Below are 21872 nucleotides of genomic sequence, written 5' to 3'. Positions count from 1 at the left end.
CTATCCTTCTGTTTAAAATCCCTGAAAGTCTTCTTGTGTTACTCAGGGTAAAGTCTAGATTGCCTATAGAGGCCTTCAAGACCCTATGTCACCTCCCAAACTCCAAAGCCCTTTGACCTTGTCTGTCACTCCAGAACCCCTTATTCATCTTCTGGGGCCACTGTGACCCCTGTCACTCCTCAGACCCCTCCAGCCTCACCCTCAACTCAGGCATTAAACTTGCTTTTCCATCTGAAACCCTCTCCCTAGGACACTCCCATGACTTGTTTTTTCATGTCTTTATGTTTTACACTTACAGAAATCACAGGGATTTTGCATGTACCCCACACTTAGCTGCCCCTGTTACTGGTGCAGAAGTTAAGGACACTCCATCTCAAAAAATGCCAAGTTGGCAATCAGGCATTTCTAGCTGAAATCACTTGAGGAGCTATAACTTTAGAAAGGGCTATTTGGCCTACCTTTTCCTACATGCAACAAGCTGAAAGGATTTGGGGAAGATGTCCTTTAAAAGCCAAGGCTGGAAAATAGTCTTGATTGTCACAGAATGGCAAATGTGGCTGTTTTTCTCTTTTAAATCAGATCTCTTGTTACGAATTATGTTCCTAGATCCATCCAAAGAGCTCACATGAGGACGAAGGGTGGTTAGGAGGCTGGGCATGGCAGTGCCTGTAATTCCAGCTACTCAGGAACAGGAGATAGGAAGCTCACAGACCAGCCTAGCCAAAAGTTAGTCAGACCCTCTCTAAAAAACAAACTCAAAAAAAAAACCCACACACTTAAAAAAACACTCAAGTGGTAGCATACTTTCCTAGCAAGTGCAAGGCCCGAAATTCAATCTCCAGTACAACGGAAAAAAAAAAGAAGGAAAAAAAAAAAGAGAGAAGACCTCTCTCCTCTCTCCCTTTCATTAGCATCTTGCATTAGTATAGTACATTTATTACAATTAATGATCCAGTATTGATACATCATTAACATATTCAGATTTCTTTAGTTTTTCTAAACTTTCTGTCTTTTTGGAGATACTGGGGTTTGAACTCAGGGATTCTTGCTTGCAAGGCAACACTCTATCACTTGAACCATGCCTGTAGCCCAGATTTCCTTAGTTTTTACCTATTGTCTTTTTTCTGTTCCCAGTCCCATCCTGGATACCACATTACATTTGGTTGTCATGTCTCCTTATTTCCCTCTGGGCTGTGACAGCCTCCCTGTATTTTAAAATAGTTACACTGTCTGAATCAACTGTGAGGGTTATAACCGTGACAAGCTTTACTCCCTCCCTTTTACCTCCTCATTTAGACTTATTCCTACAAGCAGCTGAATAATTGTTACTCACAACCAGTGCTAACCTTTGTGCAAGCCAGCTTTGTCACTATAACAAAATACCTGTGTTAATCATCTTATAAATGGGAAAGGTTTGTTTTGCTCACAGTTTTAGAGGTTCCAGTTCATAATTGGTCGGCCCCATGCTTTGAGCCTGTGATAAGGCAGCGCATCATGACAGGAGCACATGGCAGAGCAAAACTGCTCATTTAATGACCAGTAAGCAAAAGAGAAAAAGAAAAAAAAGCCAATGTCCACAATTCCCTTTGGAGGCATACACCCAATGACCTAAAGACCTCCCACTAAGCCAGGCATGGTGGTATATGCCTGCACTTCCACCAATTAGCAGTCTCTGAAACAGGAAGATCATAGGTTCCAGGCCAGTCTGGGCTATATAGTGAGTCCCCGTCTCAAAAAAAACAAACAAACAAGGACTAGAAATGTAACTTTGTGGTAGAGTGCTTCCTTAGCATGTGCAAAACCCTAGGTTTGATCCCTTTATCACTCTCTTCCCTCCCAAAAAAGGCCTCCCACTAGGTCCCATCTCTTAAAGGTCCCACCACTTCCCAATAGTACCACCCTGGAGACCAAGCCTTTAACACACTGGCCCTTGGAGGACATTCAAGATCCAGACTGTAGCCACCTTATTCCGTAGTACAACCCTCAGGAAAGGTCATGGGAACTACATTTCTGGGTCCTTAATGTTGACGACAGTCTGTGCCACTATGCTTGTAAATTGGTTTTGCTGGATGTAAAATCCCTGGGTTGTACTGGGTGTGGTAGCTCACACCTGTAATCCTAGGTATTCAGGGAGCAGAGCTGAAAAGAATCATGGTTCAAAGCCAGCCAGGGCAAATAGTTCCATGAGACTCTATCTCAAAAACAACCCTTCACAAAAAAAGGGCTGGTGGAATGGCTCAAGCTATAGGCCCTGAGTTCAAACCCCAGTACTGCAATAAATAAATAAATAAACAAATAAATAAATAAATAAAATCCTTGGGTCACATTACTTTACTTGGTTATTGCAAACCTGTTTTCCATTTTCCTATGAAAATGCTTTTGTAAAGATCTAAGTTTCTTTCCCTTATAAGTCAACTTGTTCTTTTTGTATAAATACATAAAGGTGTGTGTTTTTTCCTTTATAAAGGCATATATCACTAGAGTATGTTCATGATGACTGCTTTGGGGTCAACAGTCTACATCAGCAGTGTGCTTTTATCAAGATACCAGGACTTGTTGGTTGAGTCTTTTTTGTTACTTGCTCTTGTAGCCTTTTCATCTTTTCCCTAATTTATAAAATACTTTCCTTTTCACCTCCCATTTTTCTTGAGGTTTTATGCAAATGTTTATTCTCATGTCCCTTCTAGTTTGGTCTTCACTTCTGAATTTTTTTTTCTTTTGCTTCCATTTATTTTCTGTACTCCCTCACCTGGGGTTTGAACCCAGGGACTCAAGCTTGCTAGGCAGGTGCTCTACCTCTTGAGCCACACCTTCGGCCCTTTCTGCTTTCATTTTTATTTTTCAGGTAGGGCATCATGCTGTTTTTGCCCTGACCTGGCTTTTGGCCATCGTCCTCCTATCTCTGCCTCCCTTTTAGCTAGGATTATAAGCTTGAGCCACCATGCCAGCTCATTTCTAAATTTTTCTAACTCTGATTCACATTGTTCATTTATAGCTTGGGATAATTTTCTTATCTTTTACTTTATCTTGAAGTAAGATTATAATTTTAGTCTGTTTTGTAGGCATATCTTTCTGATATACTTTTGTCTCTGGGGATATTACTCTACTCTTTGTTCTCTTTCTTTTTTTTTTAATTTCCTTTATTCATATGTGCATACAATGATTGCCCCTCCCCCTCCATTTTCCCCCACCCCTCCCCTTGCCCCTACCCCCTCCCTTCCAAGCAGGAACAGTTTTGCCCTTATCTCTAATTTTGTTAAAGAGAGAGTATAAGCAATAATAGGAAGGACCAAGGGTTTTTGCTAGTTGAGATAAGGATAGCTATACAGGGAGATTCCTAACATTGCTTCCATGTACATATGTGTTACTTTCTAAGTTGATTCTTCTCAAACTGACCTTTTCTCTAGTTCCTAGTCCCCTTCTCCTGTTGGCCTCTTTGTTCTCTTTCTTCCTTTTAACAGTTTTGTATGGAATTTACCCTCTTTTCTGAGAATTTTGTTTATTTTTCATATAAAGTTAGTTTTCATGAGTTTTTAGAAGGAGGCCTGGCTAGAAATAGCTTCTTACGTTCAAGAGGCACCCTTTACTTTTGTATGTTGGCTCAAGGATGAGGCCATTTGCTTTCTGAGACTCCCTGGCTGATATCTGGGCTTTCTTCTCCTCCCACTTATAGCTGCTGTTCTCAGAGTGGCCCGCCCCGACCCATGGTTCTCTGAGCCTCTGTGGGTTTGTGCAGTCAGGTCCCTCAGGGACTGTCACGGCCTTCTTCCTCTTCTCACACAGGGCCCTGTAGGTGGCACTTCCCCACCCAAGTGTAATTTTATTTAAATGATTAATATTAACTTCAATATTAATATCACTTAACTCTAATAGAAATCTTATTCCCGTTCCAATAATAGATGGACAAGTACAGGTTGTTTTGGTGTGCTGGTGATATCAGCCCCAGGGTCTTCCTCATGCTCAGCACATACTCTGCTTCTAGCCCCCCACCCCCAAGTATATTTTTATTCTGTCCCCAGATCAGCTTAATTTTTTCTCATTACTTTTGGGATTTGCCATCTACTTACTTCTATTTTCTGGGGTTTTTTGAGGTTAATATTTTGTTAACATATACTTCCTTTTTTGGCAGTACTGGAGCTTGAACTCAGGGCCTACACTTTGAGCCACTCCACCTGCCTTGTTTTGTGTTGAGTATTTTTGAGATAGCTATTTGCCCAGGACTGGCTTCAAACCATGATCCTCCTAATCTCTGCCTTCTGAATGAATATTTAGGATGAAGGCATGAGCCACTAGCACCTGGCTATGCTTTCTGTTTCTCTTCACAGCTTGCGAACCAGGCGGGAATTCCTCCAGGTGTGTACAACGTTATTCCCTGTTCTAGAGCCAAGGCCAAGGACGTAGGGGAAGCTCTGTGTACTGATCCACTGGTGTCCAAAATTTCCTTTACTGGCTCAACAACAACAGGAAAGGTATGTGAGTAAAGTCTCAAAGAAAACAAATGTCCTAATATTTTCTCTTTATAGAACACAAAAAGCCTATTTTATCTTGATCATCCTTTTAGACAAATTTCCAGGAGAGTGGTAAAAGCTCTAATAAAATAATGTCTGATCATCCTCTGGGGATATTTTGGATAATGTCCCCTATTGTGACATGACATGGATTCTTAGGTGATATTACCAAAGGAGTTTGATAGTGAGGCTCTCATTATTTTCCTAGTTTTTATACTAGGTGAAGTGGTTGAAAGCTATTCACTGTATTCTTTCAATTCCAGAGTGCAGGTTTCTTTAGCAATCCAGAATATAGATTCCAGGAGCACATGTTGATGTTGACATGGGAGTCTGAGAATTGAACAAAAATGTGTATTTGGGATAAAGGCATTTACAGAAATTGAAAGGTGCTTTTTTTAAAGTTTTTTCCCTACATTTTGAAAAATTTTCTTCTCAAAATGTCATTTGTGCCTGTTAATAGATTTTTATTTATCCTTTTAAATGTTCAAAAGAGAAAAAAGTCAGGCTAGAAAAAAATTTGTTTATATCTTTTCTTCTTTTCCTTTTGTCTTTCTTACTTTGTTTTTATTTTCTTTTTTGTTTTTAATTTTGGTGCTAGGGATCGAAGCCAGGGTCTTATGCTTTCAAGGCAAGTGCTCTACCACTGAGCTACACCCCCAGCCCTCTGCTATTTTACACACACACACACACTCATGCTAGATATGTATATAAATACACAGAAGGTAACAATAATCTGAAGGTCATTTTTCGGAAGCATGAGACCAGAGATATAGTGTGGTTATTGTTTAACTCCCAGTCACTCTCACTTTTGTCATGCCATGAGCTAGGAAAATGACATTTTGGAATCCTACCATTCACTCATATAAAATGGGAATTTTTAGATCTATAGAGTCCTAGGGTCCTGCTCAGTGGCTCTTCCCATGCAAACTTACCCTCAGATGGATTCAGATGTTACTAAAATAGAGAGAATCGAGACCTGAAAAGGGGCTTAAAATCTTTGCTGCTCAAGCCAGAGAAATCCCAGGAGAATGCACAAAGGGCAGAAACCCCTATACTGCTTTTTCAGTTTTCTCATCACCTGTCAGGCTCCTGGGAAAATGTGACCCATATTCCCATCAAGTCCAGCTTTGCTTCTGTTTACCCAGGACAGTGATTCATCTCAAATGATGCAAATGGAAGAGCAACAGGTATAGCTGAAAGCATAGCTAACCTGGCTGGTGGTATAGCATGCACAATGCCTTGGGATCAATCCTCAGCACCAAAAATAATAGTAATAATGACTCAGTATGTCCAGGGCCTCTTCCCAGCCAGTTTTCACAGAGGCTCAGAGGCTGAGCTCGTGGGCATGGAATCTTGCCTCTTAACTGCCACACACATAGTGAACCTAGAAAGTTCTACATGTGCCCGACTTGCCCTCACCTCCTTTTAGGGATGCTATCACTTCCAGGTCCCTGCCGAGTGCACTGTAGCATGTGATACCTCATGTCTTCCTTCACACAACTGAACCATGCGTGGTCAATTGAGGGAAACAGAATTTATAGGTTGGCCGGTGACATAGGACAGGTCGCTCAGCATAGAAGGTGAGCCAGGCCAGCCGTTTACTATCTTGGGAAGTTGAAGTCTTGAGGAAGTCAGCAGTGGGAAAGTGGGAACCAGAGCTGAAAGAACTCATTAAGGGAGGACCAAGGGTCATGCAGTACTCTAGGGGCTATTCCTGGCTGGAGCCAGATACCGACTATCACTGTGGGGAAGTAGAGACTTGAGGGGAAGACAATGAGAGGACACAGAGCAAGTACAGGTATAGAGATATGCACCATGAGACAGGCTCTGCAATCCATAGACAGTAGAAGTAAGGTGTGGTGACCCAACAGTGAGAATCTTTTTCATACTGGAGCAAATTTGAGAAAAGTCAATGGCTTGGCAGATAGAATTTCTTAAAAATTCTAGAATTTTCTTAAAAATTCTGTGTTGAATCCAGCAAATAACTGTGTTTAATCTTATAACTTATACTATTTTTATTTAATACTGACATTTCAGTAGGAAATTTGATGGCTCTAATATTAACAGTGGCTTTAATAGTCTGAATATAGAGTTAATGGCAGGTAAAAAAGCATATGATTACGCTATACTTTATTTAAAGTACATATCCGTGAATCTCCTTTCTGAATACATACCTTGAAATGTCATCAGGGACAAGCCGTAGGTTGTAGGGATTCTTGGGAACTTTGTTGTCTTATTCTGTGCCATGATTTTTAAACTAACATATTTTGGATTTAGTAATCTGGCTCAAAAAGCAAAACAATGTTACCATGTTTACCTTGAGCAGTATCAACCTCACCCTGTCCCTGACTCCTTCCTCCACTTCTATAAGTAAGTAATTTTAGTTTTTTAGTATCTTCCCACTGTTCTTAAGCAAATGCTGATACAATATTTTCTTTTTTTTTGTCTATACTTGGGTTTGAACTCAAGGTCCCATGCTAACTCTACCACTTGAACCATTCCTCCAGCCCTTTTTGTTTTGTTTTAAGTTATTTTCAGACAGGATTTTGATTTTTCACCCTGGGCCAGCCTTGGACTGTAGTCTTCCTACCTTCCTCCCTGGTAGCTGGTATTACAGGCATGTGTCATCACACCCAGCCACCCAGCTTATTTGTTGGGAAAAGGCCTTGCTAACTTTTTGCCTGGACTGGCCTCAAACCATGATCCTCCAGATCTCTGCCTCCCAAGTGGCTGGGATTACAGGTATGAGCCACCTGCTGGGAGTAATATATATTCTTGTTTCTCCCTTTTCTTATACAAATTATCATCCCATCTTCACCATGGGTATTTTGCTTTTTTTTTTTTTCTCCTTATTAGAAATTTTGTAAAACAGAGGCCCTGGGTACTGGTCAGTTTATCATCACTGTGAGAAAATACCTGAGAAAAATGACTTAAAGGGCGAGAGATTTATTTTGGTTCACATTTTCAGAGGTTTCAGTCTCTGGTCAACTGGCTACATTGATTTTTGGCCAGGGGTAAGGTATCATGGCAGAAGGTGGCAGAGGAAAACTGCTCACCTCGTGGAAGCAGAGAGATGAGGGGTCCAGAGACAGGATCTGCCTTCGAAGACATGCCTCCTAAGGTCACCTACTTCCTCCAACTAGGCCCACCTCCTAATAGCCCATTCAGCTGTGAACTCTTGATTTGATCACTTCTCACTGGTGCCATCAGCTGAGGGCCAGACCTTTAATATCTAAAGAGCGGGGACTCTTTACATCTAAACCACAGCAGCCTGGGTGTTACTTTCAGTACTCACAGCATTCTCCCTCACCTGCAGATCCTGTTGCACCATGCAGCAAACTCTGTGAAAAGGGTCTCCATGGAACTGGGCGGCCTTGCTCCGTTCATTGTGTTTGACAGTGCCAATGTGGACCAGGCTGTAGCAGGGGCCATGGCATCTAAATTTAGGAACAGTGGACAGGTGAGTCGTGTAGAATTTTTCAGGGTTTGGGGGTAGGAGGTCAATGTGTATGTTTTACAGAGATACTACCATGTTCATTGCCTTGCTGATCTCCTGGGTTCCTGCCTGCCTTTATTCTTCGTTCTTTCTTTAAGCAAACATTAGTGATTGCCTTCCTTTTTATTAGAGACTATGCTAGGCTTCAATAGGCCAAAGAAAAGTATAGTCTTTGGCTTCAAAGACTTTCTCAAATTGAAAATGTCTTTTAGTCAAACAGCTCTCTCTTCACTTCTTTCTCCTATCCTTTGAATGTGGCTGTGTTCATAGATTTCCCTCGCTGGACTTTTCTCTACTGAGCTGATACAATCGACTCCATAGGTATGAAACAGCCTTCAATAGCTAAGGTCTGACGATCCCTGTGTTAAGGGAAAGAAGGTAGGAAAATGAAGATTAGGGTGCCTAGAAAAACTGAGAACTCTGGTTCTGTGTTTGTGTCCTGTATTATAGGACCTGTCTGTGTCTCGCTTTTCCTGAGATGGGGGCATCAGAGGCACCCACGGCAGACCAGGCAAGATGCAGCACTGTACCCAGGGCATGGCCTAGTTGTCCTGGGGAAGTAGAGGATGAGCTCAAACTTCATAAGAAAGTCATGAGTTAATAGATCTGGCAGGAACCTTCCAGTCATCTGATAGAAACCTTGAATTTTACAGATGAAACTCTGGAAAGACTAAATGACTTGAGGTCATCCATCCTGAGGAGTTGACATTGTGATCTGAGAGTACTATCTCCCAGTTTCTATACAAGGTGCTTCCAGGAGCCTGGCTTCTTTAGAAATATTCTTAAACATTTGGTACTTAAAAAGTACTGTCAATGAGCAATTTTAAATGCTTTCCAGAAATAAATACACCTGAAAGGTTATGTTGTAAAAGGAAAAGGTAAAATGTGTATTTTTTTGTATTAAACAGTTTTCATCCTTATTTTGACCTTTAGTGATTTTTTTTAAAATTTATTTATTTTTTTTATTTCTTTTATTCATATGTGCATACAATGGCCTTTGGTAATTAATCTCTCACTTTTCACATAACTTGAATAAGCTTGGCTTTTTTTTTTCCAGAAATAGGTATGTTTCTTTTTAAAAACACAAAAATGCCAATGTGTGTTGTAAAGCTACAACTTTGGATCATGTTGTTTTAAGCCAATAAAAATGCATAGGACACAAAATTGTATGTATACTTGTTTCTAGGAAAATGCATGATTAAGCAAAAGTCCAAGAAGCAAATTTATCAGTAATAACTGCATTCCTAGAATGTGGTTATATTTTATAATTTTAAGGTACAAGGTCTGATTAGAAAAAAATAAGCAAAGTCTTTTCAATGATTTAGGCTGACATGGAAGAATGGTCTGTGTCCATTTTTTTAAATGATAGATTCAGAAGCAGACATGGTGCATGATTATAATCTCAGTGCTGGGAGGATCATGAGTTCAAGACCAGCCTGGGCTACATAAGGAGACCCTGTCCAAAGGAAAAGAAAAAGACAGATTCAGTCAAAAGCTTAGAAGGATTAAGCTGGAGGATATGTTAGTGTTTGCCCTCATTCCCTCTTTCCTCTTCTCTCTCTCACTGATGCATCACTGTCTCTCAGAACTGTTACAGTTTGTTTGTTTGTTTTCCTATTTGTTTAATAGCCATTTAGAAAAAAAAATTATTTCGATGGCTTGACCTCAGTGCATTTATTTTAGGGACCAAACCCACCTGGGGAGGTTGAACCCATGGTGAGAACCATCTGAGGAGGTGTTCTCACAGAAAGGTGGTGGCAGTCTTGTATTTCTTGATAGAATTAGTCACTTCTGAAAAACTGATTCTATAGCTTTGTTTTGTCTTCTGTCTAGACTTGTGTGTGCGCAAACCGATTCTTGGTGCAACGGGGTATCCATGATTCCTTTGTAAAAAAATTTGCTGAAGCAATAAAGAGAGATCTGCGTGTAGGGAATGGATTTGAGGAAGGAACTACTCAAGGCCCATTAATTAATGAGAAAGCAGTAGAAAAGGTAAGTCCATTTTATTATTTGCAGAAGAAAATTGTGAAAAAAATTTTTTCACAATCAAAAGCTTAACCAAGCAGAAACACTTTGGTCCCCAGCAAGTCTGTTTAGGAAACAATGGAGAAATATTTTAAAAAGTGAATTCCTCTCTGATCTCCACCTCCCAAGTAGCCAGGATTACAGGAGTGAGCCACCATGCCAGCCTCCAAAATGGTAAATCTTAACCCCGCCTTCCACCCCATTACCATGCCTCTAACAACTACAGATGCCTGGGTCCAATTTGAGGATATTATTGACTGTTAGTTTATCTGGAGTAAGTCCTAGGCATTGGTTTTTAGTTTTTGTTTTGTTTTGTTTGCTGATGCTGGGGAGCAAACCTAGGTCCTCCCACAAGCTAGGCATGCACTCTATGTTAAGTGCCCAGATGATATAAATTTGCAGTCAGGCTGGGATCTTGGACAATTTTTCTCCTATGTGGAAAAATTCCCCTCTAGATGGTGCCATACACCAGGCCTTCAAAAGAGCACTGCTCTGTAGCACTTAATCTCATGCAGATTTCTGTTTTGGTGGAGAGAAGTTTGGTAGAAAACATCTTGTTTGAAAACAACCTATCGATGTGGGAGTGTAGCTCAGTGGTAGAGCACTTGCCTAGCATGCACAAGGCAGTGGGTTCATGCCCAGCTTCCTCCACCCCCCCGCCCCCCCCACACACACAAAAAATGAAATCAATTTATTTGGTTAGCTTTACATGTATACACTGTTACTGATTAGGTTCCAGGGAGAAGATATTGCACATCACACTTAATACGAGAAGAAAAGGGAAGAGCAGATTCTATTAGGGGGAAAAGGGTGGGACATTCTTAAGTTAATTAGAATTATTTTAAAAAATACAAATCATGGGCGAATGAAGATTTGTTGCACACAATGCTTCTGAAAACTCGCAAGGAGCATAGATTAAAAAGAGTGAGTCTGGATAGCTGAATGTGCCTATATTTCTCTCTTCTGAAACCCTTTAGAAAATTCAGCTGAAAATGAAAGGGACAAGGACTATAGTGCACCAAAAAGCCAAAGCAGATAGGCACTGCCCAGGAGAATGCCCAGGAGAATTTTTTTATAAAAAATAGGTGCCGTTTTTTACAATGAAGCCTTTCTCAAATTGGTTGATGTGGAGAATAAGAAGTGGATGAAATGAGAAATGGAGCTGGATGAATATACTTTCACACAGTTTTCCAGATTATTCCCACCTACCCCTCCCCACCACCAATACATACAAACCAGTAGAGGTATTCGTTCTGGGCAGCACAGTACTTCTGAAGAAATATAGAGTAACCTGCCTGGGAGGGCTACAGATTCAGAAATGAGGCTGTCCTGACTCTGCCCTATGTCAAGCTTACCTGGTCAGAATAAATAAACCCAAACTACAATTGTCCTTCTCATCCAGGGAGTGAATAGAAACAGCAGAAGCCACCCATGCTACCCACCTAAACTGACCAGTCCAGTCCTTGATTCTGAAAGATCAACAACCAAGCTGTCATGATGCCTGTAGGGGAAACCATTAACACATAAGAGGAAGGGTTGGAAAGAACAAACAAAATAGATCAAGCAACAGGAAGGAATTTTCCAGGAAATTATGGTGTCCTCCAAGAGTTTTGAGAAAAGTAGCACCTCTATGAAAGAAGAAGCAAGTTCTGTGAAAACAAAGCAATGAAAGCAAAAAAGAGAGTTGAGGCTGAGCACATGACTAACAAAAGAATTCAGTAGCTAAAGATAAAAAATGAAATAGAAGAGAGCTGATAGAATTTAACGAGAAAGATAGAAAGAATGTGATAGAAATTTTAAAAATCAGAATCAATATGAGATAAGGGGAGCTATCCATCTTAGTAGGAAGAATTTTGAATGAGAGAATTGAGAGGGTGGGAAAAATACATTATTAAATAAATGATTAAAAAAAACAACTTGTCAGAGCTGGGGAAAACTAACTTAATTCTTCAGATCAAAAGATTTCACCAATTACCAAACATAAAAGAAGAACCTAGAAGCTTTCAGAGGGGGAAGAAGCTATCTTACAAAAACAGAACTATTTTTAAATCAGACTTTTCATCCACAACACTAGAAGTGAAGAAATGCACTCAAACTTCTGAAGAAAATTATTTGTTTTTTTCTTTTTTGTGGTACTGGAGTTTGAACTCAGGGCCTTCACCTTGAGTCACTCCACCAGCCCTATTTTTGTGAAGGGTTTTTCAAGATAGGATCTCCCAAACTGTTTGCCTGGCCCGGCTTCCAACTGTGATCCTCCTGATCTCTGCCTCCTGAGTAGCTAGGATTGCAGGTGTAAGCCACCGATGCCCAGCTTGGAGAAAATTATTTGGGGTCAAAATTCTGTAATCAAATTATGAATCAGGTGGAGTTCAAGATAAAACATCTGACAAGTAGTATAACAAAACTTAGAACTATTTCCAGTGCACCTTTTTCAAAGGTTAATCTTTTCTTTATTTTTGCTATGCTGGGAATCAAATCCAAGGCCTTGAGCAAGCTGGGCAAGTATTCTACCACTGAGCTACATACCTAGCCTCCAGTGTACCTTTTTGAAAACAACTATGTACACTAAATGTTTCAGTCAACAACTGGCCTTATATATGACAGTGGTTCCATCAGATTATAATGAGGGCTGGTTGAGTGATGCCAATGGTAGAGCACTGCCTAGCAAGCGAGAGGCCCTGAGTTCCAACCCCAGTACTATCAAAAACAAAACAAAACAAAATAAAAAACTAAAAGAGCCAGAAGATTATAATGGAGCTGAAAAACTCCTATTGCCTAGTGATGAGGTAGCATTCTAACATCCTAGAACAATGGACTATTCATGTGTTTGTGGTGATTCTGCTGTAAACAAACCTACAACTGCACGGTCAGTCATATAAAAGTATAGCACCTACAATTATGTATACTATATAATACTTGATAATGGCAAATGATTATGTTACTGGTTTATGAATTTACTGTACTTTTTATCATCATTGTAGCACATATGCCTCCTTATAAAAAAAAGTTTGCTGGAAAGCAGTGTGTTACCTGGAAAGCAGCCTCATATACCTCTTGATTGCATTATTTTCTCTCACGTTTGATTTAATCTCATATTTTATTTATCATAGCCCTCCGTGCAATAGGCTATACCATATTCATACCATATAGGCATGTGTGTAGTACGCTTACCATCTAGGTGTGTGTAAGTACACTCTGTGATGTCCATACAATGATGAAATCAGCTAAGGACACATTTCTGGGGACAGATGTATGCTTGTCTGACTGTACTTGAGAATATACCAGTATACAATGAAACTTGAGCTAACCCCAAGGTGTAGTAAAAGCAAAGCCCAGAAAAAAACAACCAAGCAGCAGGCCGAGAAAGATATCAGTATGTAATGAGCCACAAATAGCATGGTCAAACAGCTGGAAAATCAGAGAGCGGGGACAAAGAAGGCGTGTGCACGTTGTGTTCTGTCTTAGTGCTTCTGTATTTCTGCAAATGAAGTTCCTTAGGAAGCAGGATGGTTAGTTTTAGCCTATTTTAAAAAGAAAAAGAAAAAAGACAAATTAGTTTTCTGCATCTTAAACATTCATTTGAAAGTGTTCTCAACCAAATGTTCTATTTCTCATCACACAGGTAGAGAAACATGTGAGTGATGCTGTTTCCAAAGGAGCCACTGTGGTGATGGGCGGGAAGCGACACCAATACGGAAGAAATTTCTTTGAGCCCACCCTGCTCAGCAATGTCACCAAGGACATGCTTTGTTCTCATGAAGAGACTTTTGGGCCTCTGGCACCAGTTGTCAAGTAAGATCTTCCAGCCAGTAGGAAGATGGGAGAAAAACTAGAAAAGAAAAAGGAAACCTAACCAGGGACCCCTGGGGTATTTTGAGAGCTGGGTGGGGAGGACAGTGGGCAGGTAGAGAGGCAGGAAACTACTGGGCCAGCTAAAGGGCAAAGTTCAACTGGACTTTTTGTTTTGTTTGGGTTTTGGTTTTTGTTTTTGTTTTTTTTGAGACAGAGTCTTTCTGTATAACCCTGCTGGCCTCAAACTCACGATTTTCCTTCCTCAGCTTGCTTAAGCCACAAAATTTATGAATTTTTTTTTTAATTTACTTTTTTCTTGCTTTCTGCTGAATTTGTTTTTCTTCTTATGGAGTCCATCCTCAAAGGGTTCTTTCATGGAAATCTGTAGGAAATGAATTGTCTGTGACCTTTTATCATCTTTTATCTCACATTCACAAGTAAATAATAATTTGCCCGGATAAAACTCTAGGTTCAGCCCTCTGATGATGTCATTTCTTATCTATCTATGTCCTGGGTTTTGGCTGAGAAATCTGATGTCTGGTTCTTGCTCCTTTGAAAAAGATCTCTTTTTTCTCTTTGGGAACTTTTAGAACTTCTCTTGGTCTTTGATATTTTTACATTTTATTGTAGTAACTCTAGGATGGTACACTGTGAGCTGTTTCAGTCTGGGATCTTAATGTCTTTCTTTAATATCTAAAATGTTCATTCAGTCCTGGGAAATTCTTGGTCATTATTTCTCCAGATAGTTGCCTTCTGTCCATGAATCCTTTTGTAGCCTTCCAAGAAGAGAAAATTCTACGTCCGTCCTCCACATCTCTTCACTCATTTGTTCATTCCATCTCTTCATCTATTCCTAAGGCCACCTTGAGAGTTCTTCCCCATCTGTCATTCTTTCTACCATCTGTCATTCATTCTTCAACCATACAACCCAGCTACCAAGTTCTTTAACTCAACAGTTATTTTTTGCATCTGTGATCTTTCCAGTTGACTCTTCATCATAACTGATTCTTCCTGTTTCATTATTCTCCCTTATCTTGCTGTGGATATTTACCTCTTCTTACATTTGTATGCTGGTCCACTATATCTGTATCCTCTGGTATAGACTGTGATGTTCGTTATTTTTTACTTCCTCAGATGTCTTGTAATTTTCCCTGTGAACTCAATCTTTTGCCCCTTGAACTGTTAGTAACCTTGGTTTGTAATATCTGAAATGGAATTGTGGTAAAAAGCTTAGAACTCAGTATGTGCTCCCTCTGATGTGTTTGGATGCAGCAAAGAGCTGATTCTAAGGGAGAAAGGGGACCTCTAGTATTAAAATCCAATGTCAACTGCTGCTCACACTGCCCCAGGTATCCTCCTCCAGCCTTCCCCCCCCCAACCCACTGGGGTGTTTTGCAGTTATCTCTATTGTAATAGGCTGCTTTCTGCCTCTGCCCACACTTGTTTTGTGTGATTGGTGTGCCATCTGGGCTTGGGCATTGGCTAGGTCCCTTTCTTGCCCCATAGCTATATAACATGGATCCAGGAATCTGGAACTGAAGGCAGGATCATCTGATGGAATGGGAGGGTATAGCCTGGCCTCCACAGGCTCTGTGGACCTCATGCCCTGCTTACCCCTTACGTGGGTAACCCCTAGCTCTCCCCTGATGCCATCATTCCCCCCCAGGATCTAGCCACTTTCTTTGTCTCCAGAAGTATCTGGCATTTTTGGTGTTTGTGACTGATTGGGTTTGTTTGTTTGTTTGATTGACTGGTCTTGTGCCATGATTCTCTTTCTCCCCTTGCATCTCCAGCATTGGGTTTACAGAGCACACTGGCAACTGCTGCCAGCGATGCCATCTTGTCCAGGACCAGAGACCTTTCTTGTCTCATTCTTTCTGCGCTTGTTACCATCTTGCTCGTTATGTTTATATATTATTCCACAATTGGGGAAATGGACCACTTGAAGAACAGCCATCTCCTTTGTTTTAATGAAAATGTTTTACCTAGAATATGAACCACATATTCCACTGGACACTGAAAGAATGCAGGCTTTGAAGAGAGTTGATTTGGGTGTCAATTCAGGCTCTACTCCTCCATCGCTGTGAGCCCTTTGGCAAGTTAACTTCTCTGAGCCAGCTTTCCCCATCCCCCTCAGCAAGCCCTGCAGAGAGACAGCTGGCTCCTCCTGCTGGCAGATCTCTAAATTTAGGAATTGGGGTGCTCAGAACCTTGTGCCCCAGTTACAATTTTGGAGTGACAGAAAAATAACACTCAAATCTCGTTCCTGAAATAAAGTTACAAAGCAGGAAGAGCCTGTAGAGGGCTTTGGTACAGCTCCTTCATTTCAGAGAGGAACAGACTTCAAGTACCATGATGTGAAGCAGTAGGAAGTGGTAGAGTCCATGTCAGAATGTGGCTTTGACCCCTGCTACTTTCTTTCTACTGCATTGTGACTGCAGCTAAAGTAGTTGCTGTGATTGTTGTATATTCTTAGCAGGCACCACGAACAGTAATCATTTTCTTAAGGGATGTTGTGTGATAGTCTGGATATGTCATAGTTGGTCTACTTTCTCCCAGTTCTCTTATTAGACCTGAGGCCAGTATCGATTTGAACTTGTCAGCTGTGAACCGTAAGCTTGGTGACTGGTACTGTTTTCTTCTGTTCTCTGCCCTGAAATCTCTTTACAAAACTCTGATGTACTTCTTGCCATTATTGAGAAAACAAATCAGGAAATTTCTCTTCCCCCTGCAAATTTTGCTTATGGCCTATTTTAACTTTGGCAGGTTTGATACAGAGGAAGAAGCTATCGCGATTGCAAACGCAACTGACGTTGGGTTAGCAGGTAGGTGTTTGTCCTTGTTCAACAACAGTCAGTCATTTTCTCAAGCAAATGTCAGACTTTGTCTCTTAAACATTAACCTGGCTTTTGAGAAAGAAACTTCAACAGAGTGTTTTGTCACTTTCCAAGTGGCAAGGGTAGATTTATACAATTACATGTTTTTTGCCTTGTCTCCAATAATACACACTAGGGAGCTTTCTGATCAGAGCTAGGAGAGCAATGAAGAGAAGAGAAGTGCAGATTGTTCTAAGTAGAGAATTACATGCACCTCAGAAGTCTCATGTTCTCAGAGGCAGAATGCCCAGAAATTTCAAATGCTTTTTCTCGCATTTTTCCTGTCTCCTGAAAGCCTGAGCAGAAGAGGAAGCCTTCAGCCACAAGGATCAGCAAAGACAGTCAGGGATGGTGAAAGGCATGAGATTGTGTATGCAGATGGGACAGCATGGAGTAGCTGCCATTCTTTCATTTTGGAGATGATCAGGTGGGCACCAAAGGTGCCCTGTGACCCTGAGAAAATTAATTATTGACATCAATAGTGAATGCAGTATTTGCAAAGATACAAAGACATATAAGATACAGCTATAGCTCTGTAGACCTCTCCACTCTAGGTGTAAGAACTATTTATAACAAGAGGAAGGATAAGGATGCTGTGCAGTCTCCCAGGCCATGTTTCACTCTCAGTTATCACAAAGCTGGAGTAAGATGTGCACACAGGGGCTTCTCTAACACCAAGCTCAATACTTGTTTCTTCCCTTGTGGAGGAAGCCACACCTTGGGCAGCATCATAAATGATGTACAAGATGCCAATTGTGGAGAAATTCTGGGCAGAGATGACCAAGGGGGTTCAGAAACAAAGTAAGAAAGGATGAGGAGAACTGAGTAATTGAGTTTGGAGATGATGGTTGGTGATTGGAGTATTGGATGGTACAGCTGGAACTGTTGTTTAAAATCTACTGGGTGATCACCCTCTAGGGAGTTTAGCCTTATTTCATAGATAATGGGGAATTGCCTAAGTCCCCATTTTTTGCAAAAATGTCTTATGGAAATCTAATTGAGGTGTTCAGGATGAATTAAAAAGTAAAAGAAAAAGGATCCAGGGATATCATGGTTACAATCCTGACCGAAGGAAAAGAGCCTAGCAAGAGAGAAACTGAAGCACAAGATGATTTCCCCAGGTCTTAAAATAAAGAAGTGGACAGTACCAACTTGGGGCTTTATCTGGGAGCAGGAATTTCTAGACCCAAGTGATGAGGCAAATAGTCATCAATGATGTCCTCAGCTTTAGATGTGATGTTTTTAATGAATACTCCATGTGCTGTGTATGTTCTTTTATCCCTGTGCCAGGTTATTTTTACTCTCAAGACCCAGCCCAGATCTGGAGAGTGGCAGAGCAGCTGGAAGTTGGCATGGTTGGTGTTAATGAAGGAATGGTTTCCTCTGTGGAGTGCCCTTTTGGTGGGGTGAAGCAGTCTGGCCTTGGACGAGAGGGGTCCAAGTATGGCATTGATGAGTATCTAGAAATCAAGTATGTGTGTTATGGAGGTTTGTAGGAATCTTCACTTCTTTAAAAAATAAAAAAGGAAGTTTACCTACGTATATGGGGACATGCCATCCATTATTTTAAATAAACTATTAGTTTATAGAAATTATGGATTTTTCAAAACTCCACCAGTCTTAAGCAGATACAATTCCTACCCCTTCCCTTACCTAACTAGGGACCAATATGTGCCACATGCCCATGGCTGCAGACGACAGGAGAGCTAGCACTGGGTTTGTAGAATGAAGTCCTGGGACCCCAGCACAGCCACGACTGCCTCATAACAAGGTGTGGTGTGAGGTGCCTGTGCTTTGGTTCCTCACAAGGGTCTGATCACTGCCTGGGCCTTGGCACACCATCCCTGAATGGGTCCAGAGTGCAGAAAAAGAGACCACTGGGTATGAATGGAAGGTGGGTCAAGGGGGCTCAGCACTGAAGATACATACTGTATATTCAGAGGTGTGTGGCACAGGCTGAACTAATCATTTTTTTGATAAAGCCGTCTAAATAGCACAGAGTTGCCTGTGCTTCTGTGCAGAATGAAGGAGCACTTCTCCCTGTTTTTGGGCCACTGTTTAAACTGAAGTCTTCTTTGTGCTAAATTTACTGCTTAAGCTTTACTTTGTTTTCTTTAGAAAATGATCCTAAACTGGGAGCAGAGGTTAGCAGAGGCAGTCTGTACAATGAAAGGCTTGTAATCTCTCAGCCTGGCTCCTGCCTGAGTAGTTTGTTACCTTGAATATGCTGTTCAGCTCTTCACATCTCATGTGAGATTCTAGTGTGGCCTTACTTAACTCGATGGAGATTGTGAGCCTAGGAGAAAGTGAGCATACTTCCCAAAACAGTGAAATGCAGTGTTATGCAGGAGCCATTTTTATTATTAGCAGCACCCCCCAGCCCCAACTCCGTGGCTTCACCAAGACCAGGGAGGCCAGTGCCCACCTTCCAACCCGCCAAGCCTGAGTAAGTCCTAGTGTCATGCTTCTTCACTCCAAAATTGCAAAACTACCTTCACCACAATATCTCAGAAGGGAAGAAAACTTCCCACAATTGTCAATCCACTTTCTGGAAAAGATGTGATGCCTTGAATTGCAGGCCCCTTTTACCTAATAAGAGCACCTACACTTCATTATTCAAAAAATACACAAAAGGCAAAGCTCCCTATGACTGGTGTTGGCTCTCTCTCACCCTGAAAGAAAAACTCTAATTAGGGAAATTCTAGGTTCTTCTGGACATGCCTGCCATCCACCTAGAAGCTGTTCTGGCTCTTTCCTCCCCTTCTCTCTGTGTGTAGAGTCCACTCCTGTTCTATGGATACTCCAGATGGGGAATGGAAAATGTGAATGAAAGCAGTGCTGGCTCAGTTACTCCTGAACTCCACCCAGTCCTTAACACCCCTCTCTGAGCCACTGGAGAGCTGTGATCAAGTAATTAAAAGTGTAGGAAGTCCCTGTGCAGGGGTGCGTCCAGTCCTACAGCTGCTATTGTCAGGCAGGGACAATACCTGCCATTTTCCCAATACCTGCCATCCCCCCAAGACTGGAAGAAAACTCTCACAAGAGTCACATACTCAGCATGTTGACAGATAATTTACACCCTTTATTTGTATAGTTTTTACATGGTTTTCTAATTGTTTAAGATTCCTGTACCTTTTGTCTTGTTTATCTTTTTTCTAGTAAGAATACAAATTCTCTGATGTTATTTTTTAGGAGTTGAATATGCATGTTGAAATACGTGGAAGAATACTTTCAAATACACATCTAGCTTTGTGAGCCAGTGGATTCCTTGACTGGGTGGAACATTTAAAAAATTTTCTTTCCTATTTGGCTCACTAGGCCCATAAATTGAAAATCAGAACTCATTGCAGTATCTGTGATCAGTTTTGTAAATAAAATAATCAGTGAGGGGGGGCTCAGTGGTAGCAGATGTACTTAGTATGCTCTAGGCCCTGGATTTAATCCCCAGCACCACTGAAAAAAATTAAAAAGTAATTTGAAAAGGAAATAGTATATTGTTTAGTAAAATGGTTCTGAATTGTGGGAAGAAGGAAAGGTGTTTTTATTTTTTAATTTTGTTTTTTGGTTTTTGGGTTCTTTTGAAAGTTTTAGCAAGCATTTATTTTAATAGGACAAAGTACAGACAAAGGGAGGAGGTTTGCAAGAAAGACAGAGAAACATTTCCTCCCCTCATGCAGGAAATGGGAGCAAAGAGTCCTATTTTTTTAGAAATGAGATCTCACCTTTGCCCAGATTGACCCTGAACTCTGGGGCTCCAGTGATCCTCCTGATTCAGCCTTCCAAGAAGCTGCGATTACAGGCTTGTAATTCCAGACTGGAAGTGTTTTCAAAGGAACATTTTTAATTGTTTTTCAATAAGGTAATCATATGTGATACATGGGATTAAATATGTGTGTGTGTGTGTGTGTGTATTTTTGCAAAATGAAATAGAAAAGGATCAGGATTGGCAAACTACAGCCCATCAGCTAAATTTTACCTACCACTTCATGTGTTCCCATGAACTAAGAATACTTTTATATTTTCAAATGGTTAGAGGAAAAATTAGAATAACAATAGTGTTTCATGATACACAAAAAGTATGTGAAATTCAGATTTCAGTGTCTATAAATAAAATTTTATTGGAACACAGCCACACCCATCCATTTATGGATGCTACTGCTCGCTTGGCAGAGTTGAATAGGTGTAATGAGGCAGTAGGGCCTGCAAAAGCTAAAATATTTACCATGAAGCTCCTTACAGAAAAAGTTTGCCAGCCCCTGATCTAGATCAAGAGGAAGCTACTGACCTTCCAATGTGTATTAGGTATTATTTCATTTTATTGGGCACCTCCTGTGTAGAAGTTCCCAACAGGAACTTTGCAGTAACTATCACGTAACTCAAGTGAAATTGCCCAGATAATAAGAATCTGTTGGCCTTGAAAAAACACTTGTTGATTTACTTTCTCCAGCTGTTCAGGGAACCTCATTTAAAGAGCTTATCTGTATCTTTATCATTGGAGGGACTTTTGGATTTTATGTCATATGCTTGTTTCTTCCTTCCACATCTGTGTTCTGGAGTGGGTGAAAATAAAGATCAGAAGCACAATGTAAACAAATCTATGTTATTGTAAACTGGTATTATGAGCTTCAAATTGTGCCACACAACTTTGTTCTCTAAAGACTGGAATTTTAATTGCCCATGTAGGACTATTTTAAATAGCATTTTACTTGAATAATACGTAAGCTATGATTGTGATTCTATATTTTGTGGAATAAAACTTGGGAATTAATGGGAAATGTATAAAAACTTTTCTGTTTAAACATGGGCTCATAACTCATTTTTCTAGTTTTTCACATTGTATGTTTCAGTCATTGTATGACTCTGTTGTCAGCAGAGTTGTGTGTATGTCATTAATAAATGTTGAATTAACAGAATTTCCTACTTCTCTTAAGGTGTCTGGGTGTGGTTTTTTCTTACCAGATTAGCATTTGAGTTTTTATTGGATAGCATTAGACCAGTTTGGATACAAGTAAAATAGTGCTTCCTCATCAGAGAGCTGCTCTCCAGTGAGCATCTTGAAAGCTTCATTGTGAAAGTTTTTACCCTAGTGCCTAAAGGGTTTTAGTGCTCATCAGAAGTTTGTTTAACTGAACTGAGAATTTATGGCTTGCAGGTGTAGCTGCCTAAGAAAGCGTA

General features: G+C 40.6%; 1 protein-coding gene across 1 annotated transcript in view; it reads left to right on the top strand.

Moving 5' to 3' along the window:
- The window catches only part of Aldh5a1 (aldehyde dehydrogenase 5 family member A1), a 32113-nt gene extending 10491 nt beyond the window's left edge, over nt 1-21622 (top strand). Inside the window, exons 5-10 of the mRNA XM_020166663.2 lie at nt 4326-4469; nt 7825-7968; nt 9838-9996; nt 13652-13821; nt 16588-16646; nt 17988-21622. Of these exons, the coding sequence (XP_020022252.2) occupies nt 4326-4469; nt 7825-7968; nt 9838-9996; nt 13652-13821; nt 16588-16646; nt 17988-18193 (882 nt within the window). The 3' untranslated portion in view covers nt 18194-21622. The remainder of the gene's footprint in view (nt 1-4325; nt 4470-7824; nt 7969-9837; nt 9997-13651; nt 13822-16587; nt 16647-17987) is intronic.
- Nucleotides 21623-21872: the final 250 nt, after the last annotated feature.

Source organism: Castor canadensis, chromosome 8 (genome assembly GCF_047511655.1).
Source record: "Castor canadensis chromosome 8, mCasCan1.hap1v2, whole genome shotgun sequence".
Taxonomy (NCBI): Eukaryota; Metazoa; Chordata; class Mammalia; order Rodentia; family Castoridae; genus Castor; species Castor canadensis.
This window is presented reverse-complemented; position numbering and strand designations above follow the sequence as displayed.